The sequence below is a fragment of the Amphibalanus amphitrite genome, unplaced genomic scaffold (assembly GCF_019059575.1).
Source record: "Amphibalanus amphitrite isolate SeventyFive unplaced genomic scaffold, NRLGWU_Aamphi_draft 000016F_arrow, whole genome shotgun sequence".
Taxonomy (NCBI): Eukaryota; Metazoa; Arthropoda; class Thecostraca; order Balanomorpha; family Balanidae; genus Amphibalanus; species Amphibalanus amphitrite.
In genome coordinates this window covers 1,110,741-1,124,223 of record NW_024881512.1, presented here as the reverse complement: position 1 = coordinate 1,124,223, position 13,483 = coordinate 1,110,741, and the positions used below count along the sequence as shown (strand labels likewise).

The 13,483-nt window shown below is 50.5% G+C and overlaps 1 protein-coding gene across 1 annotated transcript; it reads left to right on the top strand.

The window, feature by feature from the left end:
• Positions 1 to 10,208: 10,208 nt before the first annotated feature.
• On the top strand, positions 10,209 to 13,238 carry LOC122386827. The gene is made up of 7 exons (XM_043376468.1): positions 10,209 to 10,217; positions 10,372 to 10,483; positions 10,834 to 11,028; positions 11,234 to 11,446; positions 11,926 to 12,075; positions 12,507 to 12,665; positions 12,896 to 13,238. Exons 1-7 carry the CDS (start codon positions 10,209 to 10,211, stop codon positions 12,919 to 12,921), a joined length of 864 nt encoding a protein of 287 aa, XP_043232403.1. The 3' UTR covers positions 12,922 to 13,238.
• The last annotated feature ends 245 nt before the right edge of the window (positions 13,239 to 13,483 follow it).

Genomic DNA, 13,483 nt, shown 5'->3' with positions numbered 1-13,483 from the left:
TAAGAGGAAAAATATCTACAATAGTTCCTTTCCATACTACAATCAACAATTTTGCCGTTGCACTAACCAAAGAACAGACACATGGATTTATCCATTTTTTGCACGAATGTGCCCCACTCTCCCCTATTCATTGTGTGGACCTTATGGGATTCCACTCCGACGAAATTGGACCCTAGAACATGTCAAAAACATCTTTAGATTCAAATTCTAGCCCTTTGCACATGTGCAAAAATGAAACAAAAAGGCACAACATGCTTGTCATTCTGTGATCGCCAAAACGACGTTAAAAACAAGCCGTTTAGTTACCTGAGTGATCACGGGACCTATTGCTATATGGATTTTTTTTTGTGTTAATAAGATGTTAATTGCCCAGGTAGGAATGATTACAGAGTGAATCATTAATCCAAAACACATTCGTCTAATCACTGGAGTGTTAATGACCTTTCCATGGTCAATCACATTATGCATGCATTAGTACCTACAAATAGTAGGCATGTCAAAAAGCTTGATTCAGCCAAGCTTTGGGTAAATTGCGGGCTTCAGAATCTGCTATCGTTTTCTGTCACCGTGCTAAAATTGATAGCACTATGCCATGTTACCGAGCTCGCATGTAGGTATCCGGTTTACCCACTGATTTTATGAGACCCCTTTATCAACTCAGCGCCGGCCTCCTAAGACGCCCGACGTCCGGTTAGTCGGTTGTTATTCCTTTCACACCGGTCCGTCACAGAGCATAGGGGACTTTTCGCGGTCGGTAGTCTCCCACCTCCCTCTCGGAGGAGCCGAGCCTTTCGTCGCGTCTTTTCGGCCGCACTCCTCCCGAGTTCCTCTTAGCGTCTGTCCCGGACGCCCCAACTAGCCCCGGTCTCGGCGCCGCGCCGGCCTCTGATAAGCCTAATGAGCACAGAGACCTGTGAAGAGCGGCGGGCGAGACGCACGGCTCCGCACGCCCGGCTAAACACGGCGCGCACAATGCGCCGCGTGCGCCGCGCTTGCGGCAATAAGCGTCAGATTGGCCACCGAGGTGTGAGCGCAGTGCGGCGGCCCACCCGCCTCAGTAGGGGGGGGGGGGGGGGTGTTCCGTCGCGGCGGGTGGGGAGACTGCCGCCCAGTCCCTCCCGGCCCGGCGGCTCCTGTTGGCCCCCAGGCAGGTGCGGGTGGGGGGATCAGAGGTGATCACTGATCAGAGGTAACCGGCGTGATGCGCCCGCTATCTGTCTGTCAGCGGGGAGAGAGGAGTACCGATCACCGCTCTGCAGCGCACACATCACTGCTCCAGGCCCTTTGAACGCCGACACAAACAGATAATCCGTATCGACTGATGAGACTGTGATTGACGGATCACAGATTCGCTGGTGCTTTCCGATAAAACGGAGACCAGCTTCAGGAACGAATCAGGGAATAGTGAGGTGTATAGCGCGATAGTTTCGATGGTGATATTTGTATCACCCCCTGCATCAGGACATTTTCGATGGTTTGGTGCCTATTCCATGATGCGAGTCCCAGTCCTTTTTTGCTACTGCTCGAACGCCTTTACAGATACCAAGCTAACGTTTGGAAAACCTAACATTTTATTCGTGTTAGATTACCTCTGTATACCGACCTCGGTATACAGAGATCCATGGTTAGATCCATTTGGACCACTTCAATATTCAGGTCACGTCACTGACTTGTGACACTGTAAGTGAACCTCCGCAACAAAAAAGAAGAAAAAAGAAAGAAAAAAAGCGCTGTTACTTGCCAGCGTTCTCAGTGTCTATCAATCTTTCGCGAAGAGAAGCCTTTAATTAATAAGAGCCACCTGTAAGCCAAGATCTGAGGTCATTTCCGTTGTGTCCTCATCATTATGCATACCTATTCTGGGGAAAGTAGAGAAATCACTTATAAGAATAGCTCCAGAAATAATAAATTCCGATCCAAAGAACTTTGAAGCGTAGTTTCATGCCCTCCTTGAAGAGGGCAATTTGTCTATTTGCATTGCTCCTTTTAGACCTTGCATGACGTCATAAGACGCTACTGTTCACCCTTCTCAAACAAAAATGCATATCAATCGACGCGTGAGAACATAAAAAGCGCAATGGTATCCATAGGCGCGGGAGCCGGGGGGGCAGTGGGGGCAGCTTGCCCCCCAACTCTGGGGCCGTAACTCTGGCACCGCCCAACTCTGGGCGGTGCCCCCACAGCTTTGAGACGGAATACCACACTTTTTTTTGAAAATGTTTTTTTTTTGTTGAAAAAGCCGAGGGATGAAAAACAAGTGGCCTAAAACCGGTGAGAAAACTAGATTTGGGGGTACCCTAGGTTGATCTCTATTATGGTGTGCCCCCCCCCCCCCCCCAGTCGGAAAGTAGTTCCCGCGCCCCTGATGGTATCAAAATCATTGCGTTGCCACTTTGCACATGCAATTTACTGAAAACGGGAGCCGGGCGCCGCGCGGGTTAGGCTTCGTGTCGTGCGGCACAGTATGCGTCAGGCGTAACATGGTGGTGCCATCTAGGGACGCGGATTGAAACCATGCGGCACAGCATCATTCAGGCGTTACTTAGTAGCTGATCTAACCTCATACCTAGGTCAGGTTAGAACTTGGGCGTGTGTGGAAAATCGATCGACCCGGCGGAAATTTTACTGTCAGCCACCTGCTACGTTAGGATGGATGCATTCTTGGCTCCGAGTTTTTTTTAAAAGCCATATCGTGATTTTGTTGTAGAGAACCAAAAGGGATATCAAAGTTACCTTTCCCGTATTCATTTTATTTCGCCGGGAAGAATCTACTGAAAATGAATTTATTGCAATGTTTATTAAACTTTGTCAGAATGAGCTAAACAAGTTCTTGGATTATGTTCTTTTTTACGGTTTTCTCATAAATGCCGGCACTCTACACACTACCGCCGTTCCGGGAGGACCCAAATCAAATCATGTGTGCACTTACACTACCTATAGGTAATTGCGGGAGGTATGTACGTTCACCAGCGAAGTGCCCCAGGTAACACCACACCACACGGATATATTCCGAGCCTTGGTCGGTTTGAGCGAGCCGCTCACCGGGGCAACCGAAATTAGGCTGATGTGTGCTCACACTAGCTACCATCCAATAGCAGTCAGAAATAGCATAATGCTGATACATACTTCACTCAGAGACAGCTCAGAATTAGGAAAGAAAATCAACGAGACGGACAGACTTCGCAAAACCATTGTCATAGAAAGTGACATCGGCTCCGTTGTAGAATAGCTTCTAGATTTTCAGATTTAAGTTATAGATGCTGTTCAGATTGGTTGTCTGTGGCGAGATTTACATCTTAGCAAGTTTCATTTTCAGTATTCTCTCACATGCTTCCTGCTTAAAATAACAAACCAAGTCGCCTATGACCAGGTTAACCACAACTCACAAGTCTTCTCCTGGCCAGCAACACCATGGAGAGTTTACACCCCAATGCGAAGCTTAAGTTCAATTGGAGGCCGACGCGAACAGCTTACATCGACCCACGGAACGTTGAGAATAACACAAGAATACAGCGTGGATCGGGATGAGCCTCGAATGTTACATAACCCAAGTGAATCTCCTTTCCTACAGGGACGGCCATGGACGGACAGGAGCTTGACCTCAGCGCCACCTGGGCCAGCGGCTTTCTGGCCGGATCGGACCTGGGAGCAGGCCGTATAGGTGACGCTGCCGTCGGCTACCCGGTCCCCGCCGGCGACCCGGGCCTCTCGGAGCCACTGGGAGCCGGTCCGCCTCTGCTGCTGCCCGGGTACCCAGCGTGCTACCCGCTGTCTGTGACCGGGGACGGGTCGGCGGTACAGCCTGGAGCAGGCGCCGTCACCTGTCTGTCTGGAGCAGCACCACTGGCGGAGGGGACGACCGGCACAGGGAAGGGGGACGCATGGTATGAAACCGGTGAGTTACAGCATGGTGGTGTCCGAAGTCAGAAACTTAACTTCCTTAGACGGTATGGGTGTTTGAAAAATGAGCTAAAACAATTCTCAGATTGCGACCGCTATCTAACTTCTGCAAGACGTGAATTTCCAGCATATTTCTAACACGAATGCCATAAATTATCTTTTTCTAATCGGCGAATGAACGAAGGGGGCGCTTTCTAACGAGCTCTGCGCTGCTGATTTTTCCAGGCGACCCGGCACCGGCCGGCGGCAGTCAGCCGGCGGTAGAGTCCATCAGCCGTCAGCCGGCAGTGGAACCCCTCAGCCGTCAGCCGCGGCTGCGCTGTCACAGCACCCCCATTACCCTGCGCTGGCTGCGGGACAACTACCAGCTGCGGGACGGAGTCTGCATCCCCCGCAGCGTCATCTACCAGCACTACACCATCTGCTGCTTCGAGAACGGCATCGCGCCCGTCAACGCCGCCAGCTTCGGAAAGGTACCGCCGCCGGGCCGCTGGACGGTGAAGGGAACCAGTCAGGAGGAATGCTTCACTCGTAGAAGCCTGCTTTTACTTGCGAATATTCAGTTCCATGTTTCAATCAGCATCCGAGCCCTCTCCCAGTGCAACGCAACCCTTTCGGGGAGCGTTTTGCGCGTTTTGCGGCTATCACCTTTGGTGGTAGGCTGTGCCGCAGCGCAGCTATGCACTGCGGTACAGCCTACCACGCCAGTGACTTCATCCAGTATCAGCCACAACGCGGCCGATCACAACCAAACTGGACCGGGGTTTGGGCCTTGGGGTGTATTGTTTGGGTCCGGCGACTATTATGCGATGCAATCGAGATGGGCGAGTGATATGTGTCATGCGCGACAATATAAGCTCTGTAACGTCACCGCCATCTTTCGAAATCATATTGCTACCTAGATGTCCGTATATATGTTACAGGCCGTATGAAAACTCAGTCCGTTTGCAAACGGCCTGGCCCGATTCAGGCCGTTTGCAAACGGCCTGGACAGCCCAGTCAGTATGCAAACGGACTGAAAAGTCAGGCCGTTTGAATACGGGCTGAAATTCCAGGCTGTATGCAAACCGCCTGAAATTTCAGGCCGTTTGCAAACCGTCTAGGCCGTATGACAACTTTCCAGACACCAGGCCGTTTGAAAACGGTCTAGGCATTTTGAAAACAATCTGGTCTGCATAAAGTTACAGCTGGACAATGTTGAGTTTGTTGAAGCACGACCGTTTCATGGCATTACATGGCACCATGAAATCCTGAGGTGCATTCGGCATCCGGAAAAATATCGTCACTCGGATATTCTCCGTCGGAAAATTATTGTTGAGCGCCTATCTTCAGCATGTCTCGTTATCGCGATACCGTTCGATGATTCTCGCTAGTTCCGGAAAATTCTCCCTGATTTTCCCGATGACGAATGCAGGCCTGGTTAGGAATAGATTAGCAGAACTGAGACCCGGCCCGTATAGCGCCCGACCGACCCGGGCTTCCCCCGGACTTCAAAGTTTCGCCTTCCACCGCAATGGTCAAGTGTTGCCGGCGTACGCCACCGGCCAGCCGCCGGCGGTCGACCGGGCGCGGTGAGGACTCTAATGTGAACCAGTGGCGCGGGAACTTCTTCGATCCAGACTGGGGGGGGGGGGGCTGAACCATAATAGAGATCAACCTAGGGTACCCCCAAATCTAGTTTTCTCACCGGTTTTAGGCCACTTATTTTTCAGACCTTGGCCTTTTCAACAGCAAAAAAACGAAAATATTTGCAAAAAAGTCAGGTATCCCGTATCAACTGAGTGAAAAAACTACCGTTTTGGCAACCTGGAATAAAGGTTTTAATCTGCCAAATGAGTTGCCGAGCCAGTGAAAGAGGTGGATTTTTCACTTACATGCTTTCTTCCTTTGTGACCCACAACCCCTAATTTGGGGAGGAGAGGACAAGCTGCCCCAACGGTTCCTGACCTCATGAAAAGTTGTGGGGCACCGCCCCCACGGCCCCAGAGCTGTGGGAGCAGGTTTCCCCACTGCCCCCTCCCCCGGTTCCCGCGCCTATGTATGAATCTATGAAATTATGTTGGTAGATTTCCGATTTCGATTCCTCCAGCTGGGTGGGGGGGGGGGGGGGCTCAAATACATTACAAGCGCCCCCCCCCAGCCGAAAAAGTTGGAGGGGCTCAGCCCCCGCTAGCCCCCCCCCCCCTCCCCGGTTCCCGCGCCACTGATGTGAACTCTGATGTCCATTGCGCGCTCCGGCGTTTTATGCCGCAAAATAATCGGTGAGTCTTGTAGTGATACGTTTCACCAGATCTCACCAGTAGTGGCTTTACCAGGCTCCATGAACTGGATGGCCGTACACAGGCGGACCGTGAACTTGTATAATTAGTAATATTGTCGAAAAACGGCCGGGCCGAGCATCAGCACAGTAAGAAAATGTTCGACGTATGTAGACGAGTCATTCGGCATGGAATGCGCAAGCATTCACATGGATGCAACCTGATCATCGACCAACCTGGATCCATTAAGTTCAATCTTCAGAGGCTGTTGTACTTCGCCAGACCGTTTGAAAACTGACTAGGCCGTTTTCAAACTGTCTAGGCCGTTTCAAACTGCCTAGGCCGTTTTCATACGGCCTGATATTTCAGGCGGTTTGCAAACGGCCGGCTTTTTCAGGCCGTTTTCAAACGGCCTGACTGGGCCAGGCCGTTTGCAAACGGACTGGGTTTTCATACGGTCTGTAACATATACATTGGATTCTTTTAAATACGTTTCACCATTCACTATATTGACTTGCAGATTGTGCGCCACCAATACCCGAGTCTGACCACGCGGCGGCTGGGAACGCGCGGCAAGTCGCGTTATTATTACTACGGCCTGGCGGTATCACCCACGTCCCGGTTCTACCATCCCGCCTACTCGGAGAGGCACACCAGGTAATTTACCCGCCGAGAATCTACCTACCGGCCAGGGACTACTTGGCTTTGTCTATGAAAGGATGAAGAAATTACCTCGGCTTTGTTCTGTCGTCGACTAGCCCGTCTTGCTCACGAATGTGCTTGGGAAGTAAATACCTACTTATTATGCAAACAAGTGCCTGTCTCGGCTTCACAACAAGGAATGTGCGAAATTTAGTGTATCTTAGCGTACTATAAGGACATCGTCAGAGCGTGTGGATGTCTATGTGATCTGACAGAGCCTATTTTCTAGTGTAAAGAAGAAGAAGACCCATGCGCCAGCGAACAGTTTCGAGGTGCGTATGAGTTGATCTGTGCGACTTCCACCCATGCACAACATAGCTCAGGTACATAACACTAACACGACAAATTTTTTCAATTTCAATTTTTCAATTGTGCTTTGATGTTGCTACAAAATTTGTTATAACAACTCAAAATGAATGACCTTTTCCTCGAATATAGAAAGTTTAAATGTCGAAAATGATGTATTAGGTGAATTTTCGCCCACAGGGCATCATCAGACAAGCAATTGGCACAAATATTGTCTGATGATGCCCTTTGGGCGAAAATTCACCTAATATATCATTTTCGACATTTCAACTTTCTATATTCGAGGAAAAGGTCATTCATTTTGAGTTTTTATAACAATATGTTCCTCGCAAGAGCACTCAACACCATATCTACAAAATTTGTTGTTAGCTTTCAATTATTTCCTCGATTACTGAATAAACACTTTTGAATATTTTCTTTCATGGCACTCTCACTCCTAATTTGTTAAATGGCACGCAACATGCATGCACTTTACACGTCTGCGTCGAGTATATCTTCTTTCAAGAGTGTTATGCATCCGAATGCACCACTTTCAATGAAGATTGCTGCGGATGGGACGGTAGTTTCACCGGTGAGGCGTGGTAACTCGCACGATAAACCCTCCATTACCACCAAAAATAAGTCGCATTTTTTCTTACAAATGTAAACACTTTCCATGGGCATGAAGATAATCCTAAAAGACTGCTGGATATCAGTATCTCATAATGCTCTCGTATCTCACCTCGTGAGATATTTTGTCGTTTGATAACGGTTTTGTTACATGTGATACAAACCTCTTCCTTTCTCAAGGTGTTTCCCATGCCACATACAAACGTGATAAATGTCTTAACCCTCGCGGGCCCGGGGAAGGGGGGGGGGCGCGTTTTTCGCCCCCCTCCCCATGACGAATATTTGCGATAGCTCCCGAACGCCTTGGGATAGGAAAGCGAAACTTTCAGTACCTTTTCTCCCATCAATTTGACATCTTCTGAAGTTAAAAATTTGGACCTAGCCCCCTTGATGACGTCACAAGGTCGATTTTTATAGACCCCTGCACGGAAAACTTCGGCGTCACAGACGCGAACTTCAAATAGCTGCTAAAAATATAGTTTTAGAGATAAAGACAAATTACGAGCACGGTTGTGTAGCGTTTAAACCTAGAGAAAAATATAAAAATAATATGGGTGACCTGAGGTCAGAGGTCAGGTCAATGACCCCGAAATGTGGTTTTAGTTTTTCGCAAATAACTTCGACAAAAATGGTCCTAGAGCTACGGCAGTGGTACCATCGCATTCGCCTTGTCAAGCCGCGTCGAATGATATATATTTTATTTGGAAAAGGTCAAACTTTATGTTGACCTCATGTGACCTCGAATGACCTTTGGTTGACCTTGACACATCAAAGGTCGTTTATGATAAATTTGTACCCGCTGATCACGAATCTGGCATCTGTTTTCCTCTAAGCCTTCATTTAGAGCTTCCGGATGGCAAAATTGTCTTATTTATTATTACTAACTTGAATAAGTGAAATAGCCTCTAGCAAGGATACTCTTCTGTGACCTTGACCTTTGAGCAGCCTTGTATCGTAAGATCAACTGCAAATAGGGAACTGATAAGCCTCAAAACATTTCAAAACGTTTTGGAAGTTAGCACGCAAGATGTACAAAAAAGTGCAAAGTTTGAGGTCAATTTTGGGCGTGACCTTGACCTTGACCTTTAATTTTGAGCACAGTTTCGGAATCCTCAGATTCTCTTCTTTCGTTTAACACCCAATTTTGCCGGTTTGATAAATCCTGCCGTCTTCTAGAAGGCTTACTTTGAGATCACTACACATGTGCCGGTTTTTGCCTTTGACCTTGACCTCTGACCTTGAAAATTGACCTGAGGTCAAAAATTTTAGGTGCCTTAGAATCGTCTCGTAAGGACCTTTCGTTTGGTATCGCTTTTGTTTCCGTAGCTCCCATATTTACGGAGTTAGACAGGGGGGGGGGAAACGCCCCCCCCCGGGCTGCGGTGGTTGGGATTACCCCCCGGGCCCGGCCGGGTTAAGGTTATAAACGTGTTGAATCACATGAACCAACTTTTCTAAATGTGCTGTTTGATATTTGCGATGCATCTCGTCCCAACCCATCTGTCGTTCCCCGCTCCCACCGCCCGCAGCTGACCCGTGTCTCGGCCGTCTGTTCCGTGTCTCCGCCCCTCTCGGCACAGGACCGGCCAGCGCGGTTACAGGCGGCGCTGCCCGAGTTCCCGTGCCTCTCTCGACTCGGCTGGAGAGAGCCGGGGGTGGCCAGAGCTACCCTGCACCGGTTCGACACACTGTACCGCTCCCACTGCCGGACGCTGCTCGACCTCGTCACGGCCGGACACTTTGACCAGGTGAGGACCATATCCGGATCATTTTGATCAGGTGAGGACCAGAGCCGGAGCACTTTGACCAGGTGCGACCGAACTCGGGGCAGCAGGGAGCATTCAATAGGTGAAGTCACCAATCGCTGTGGTCTTTGAACGACAGTGGGAGTTGTATCGACAACATCCGTTGGTGCTATCTTCGCCTGAATGACCTGAGTTGGACGCTTTAAATCTAGCTATGAGCCAGAACGCATATCTTTCGATTCCTCAGCCTCACCTAACCAACTCAATGACTCGCTGACACAGACCCCGCCCTCTATCGCCAGGTGCGGGACGTGATATCCCAGTTCTGGCACGGCCTGCCGCAGCCGGTCCGGGCGCTGCTGCACCATGACGTGGTGGTCCAGGCTGTGGGAGCGTGTGACGGCCTCCTGTATCACGCCATCGCCGAGACGCTGCTGCCCGGAGGGAGCGAGGTAGGGGGAGGGGAGGGGAGCGGAAGGAGAGGGAGGAGGGAGAAAGAGAGAAAGAGAGAGAGAGAGAGAGAGAGAGAGAGAGAGAGAGAGAGGGGGGGGGAAGTCGCTCGACAAAGACTACAGACGGAGCTATTCCCCAGCTGAATGATTCAATTGCACAGCGCTCATTCTGAACTCGGTCTGGACGTCACGCCCAGTTTAAAATACCGCTCTATTTAACGGCACTGAATACGCAAATGAGCTCAGTTCTCCTGCAGCCTATATCGGCTGATCGGCCATTCAGTGCAGCTGATGAGACAATCAGTGTCGAGTTGGGAACTGTCGCCAGCCTCCCCGGTCGGCTCTGAGGCGGTATTGTGCGCGGCTAATCGGTCCCGACCGGCCCGGTAACTTCCCCAGGCGTCTCAGGAGGAGGCAGAGCGCTCGGCCGGGTTCGGCGAGCAGCTGCGCGGCTGGCAGGTGGCCGTGCTCTCCCAGACACCGGCGCAGCTGCAGGCCGTCAAACTCGACTGTGAGTGGGGGCGCCGGCACAGAGGGCGGCAGAAACCGAGAATGGACACACTTAATATTGAGGAAAGTGGAAACAATCATATAACCACTTAGGCAGTTGATTGAAGATAAGCAAAATGAAATTTGAGATTTGATAGCCACGGGATTTATCGTCCAGGCCAAAAGCATTGCACGTTTCAAATAGGCAGTATTCAAGTAAAGTCAAGATCCGGGACACGCAAACATACTCGATGTTCGAACCAGTGCGTGGATCTTTGATGTCTGTCATGCGGATCCAGCACGTGAATATAACTGCTTCTCAATTGTACCGTAACATTTTGTGTTTCTTGTTCACGTCTGTCTCTCCGCCAGGCTGCTGCGAGCTGCGGCGGCTGCTGCAACGGCTGCCGCAGCTGGCACGCGCTCAGCAGGCCGGCTGGCGGCTGCTGAGCGACCAGCCGGCCCGCGCGCGCCTGCTGAGCTCCTGGCACGCCGTGGATCTGTACGAGGTGGTTCAGCTGACACTGGGAGCCGCCCACCACGCCGACTTCTACTGCGTCACCAACGGTCAGCGGAAGAGTCAGCTCACCTTCCCAGAGATAGTGGGAAACTGGGCAGTGTCGGGAGTCAGTGAATCGATTTTGCGTACTTCAGGATTACAGACATCGACCAGTTGCTATCTTTAACAAGGCAGGGAAGACGGTCGCACGCTTCTGATAGCAATGCTGCTCGAATATCTCTTGTAATTCACGTTTATCGTGTTTTGTTTCAGCCGCGTCCGAGTTCGAGGGTCTCCTGCAGTCGGACTCGGGGCCCGGCGCGTTCCTCAGTTTCGTGGACAGACTGGTGGCCAGGCTGTTGGGCAGGGAGGGCGGAGGGGCCGCCGACACGGGCGGTGCTCAGAGTGTGGAACACTGCGCGCGCTGGGCGCTGCTCGCCTGGGACACCTTCTGCAGGGAGGTGCTGCGCAGGATGCCGCAGAACGGTGAGCAGAGGGCGACCGGTGGGCATTCGTCCGGCGGGTACCGTTCAATTAGTGGCAACGAAAGCCACGAGATCATCATATGGGTGGAGACTTCCATTTCGCGTCTAGCTAGACGCGTCGAAGTCTTAAACGCGTCTAGCTGGACGGCGGTTGCGCCTAGCTGGCGACAGCTAACTTAAGACGCGTCTAGCTTGGAAGTATCCGTCCAACAGTTAGACGCCAAGTTAGACGCCAACTTGGACGTCTGCTCAGTTAGACGTTAGTTGGACGCCAGTGGAAGTCTCCACCGATTCTTGAACTCGGACCGTGTGCTCTACTAAAATGTAACCATCTCCCGTTCCCGTCCCACAAATAAACAGATTATTTTGAAAGTTGGGCCGACAAAGGTAACTCCTTGCAAAAACGTAATTCCAATAATTTTAAGAAGGCAATTTACCACATAGCTTTAGGGTCCGTCTAACGCGTACCCTGTACCCCAGGAGCGGCCGGCGGCCTGTACCACTGGCTGACCGAGTACCTGCAGTACCGTCTGCAGCTGATCTGTACCCGTCGGGCAGCCACCGGGAGGCTCTCGGAACTCTGCTCGACAGAGTACAACGCCGGCGGCAGCGGCAGCAGCGACAATAGCTGTGCGGTGATGGGCGAGAGCGCGGCACATGAAACCTCGGAGAGGAATCATGCTAAGGGAGGGGGAGATTGCTTGTATGACGTTAGAGTATGTGGAGTTTATGGAGTTTCAATGAATGATCCGGGCCGACAAAGGTAATTCCTTGCAAAAAAGGTAATTACATACTTGCTTGTATGAGTCGATCAACAGAAGTAATGCCTGCATACAACCGCACTGGTTGCTTTATTTATTGATCTGAGCTCGAAGCTGGTTACAATGTCAAAGTTTGCATCTATGTGCCCAAGATAAAGAAGAGTACACATCGAGTCTGGTTGCTGACTCACATTGCAGTGTGCTCATCATTAGCTCGTTGTTGCCATCAGCTCACCTCCAAACTGATCTCTCATTGAGCCCACTTCAGCTCATTGAACCGTCATTTACCCCTCTCCACAGGCGCCGGCAGTGACGACAGCGGCGTGCAGCGCTCCCCGCCGACCGGTCAGCCGTCCCCCGAGTACCCCGGCCCCCAGCGGGGGGCGCAGCAGACTCCAGGGGACGGCTTCCCCGCCGGGGCCGGCCACCCGGCCGACTGGCCCAAACACGAGCACACTGGTGAGGGCGGCGCGTCGGAGATGAGAGTACCTATTTAAATGGAAGAGGCCTATTGGATACCAAAACAAGCGATGTCTTGCAGCTTTGAATTTAATTTGATCTTAATTTGTAGGCATGCAGTTAATGGCATGTTGTGACATAATTTTGGCATTACTGAACTATAACTGATCGCCCTTTTGGCTCAAGCACGCACCATCAACGATAATCTAATCACTTCTTTTATTTTACAGACACCTATTGTGCTGAATCTGGATGAAGGATGAAAAATATGGAAAGAGAAGTGTAAAAGGCAATAGAAACACTTATCTCCGACACTATCGTGGTGAAAACTATAACGGAGAAATGGCGAAGACTGACAATCTGTGTCTGGGTGTATGAAGATCATAGGCCGCTTATTCCTCTTCGCTGCGGGCGAAGAGAACTGCAGCAGGGAGACGTCTAAAATCTTCCCCCAGATAAGATTTTACTGAGTTAGTTGGAAACTTCTGTCTGGATTATTTATGGAAATTTGACAATGTGCAGTGAAAATAACTGACCGTTAATCTTGTGTGAAATAAAGTTTGGGCTGTATGAGCTGCACCAGTTTTCTATTTGGCAGCAAATGCTTTTCTATAAGGTACCTAATTGTATCTAACTTTGAAGCAAAATAATGTCACCGCGAAAACTGACATGGTTTTGCCAGTCTTTCGCCAGCCAGCGCAGGGCTCTATCGCCGCTCCTCTCGCAGACCCACAGCCACGCCTTGCGATCCAGCATGCGATACAACATATTAAACAGACTCGATCGGCAGCATCTGTTATTGAAACTTTGATAGTGCC

Bases quoted from the DNA above. Each gene is read 5' to 3' on its own strand.
- LOC122386827 (XM_043376468.1), top strand. The intron at 11,029-11,233 runs GTCAGCGGAAGA...GTTTTGTTTCAG, and splicing joins CTTCTACTGCGTCACCAACG to CCGCGTCCGAGTTCGAGGGT. The intron at 12,666-12,895 runs GTGAGGGCGGCG...TTTATTTTACAG, and splicing joins GCCCAAACACGAGCACACTG to ACACCTATTGTGCTGAATCT.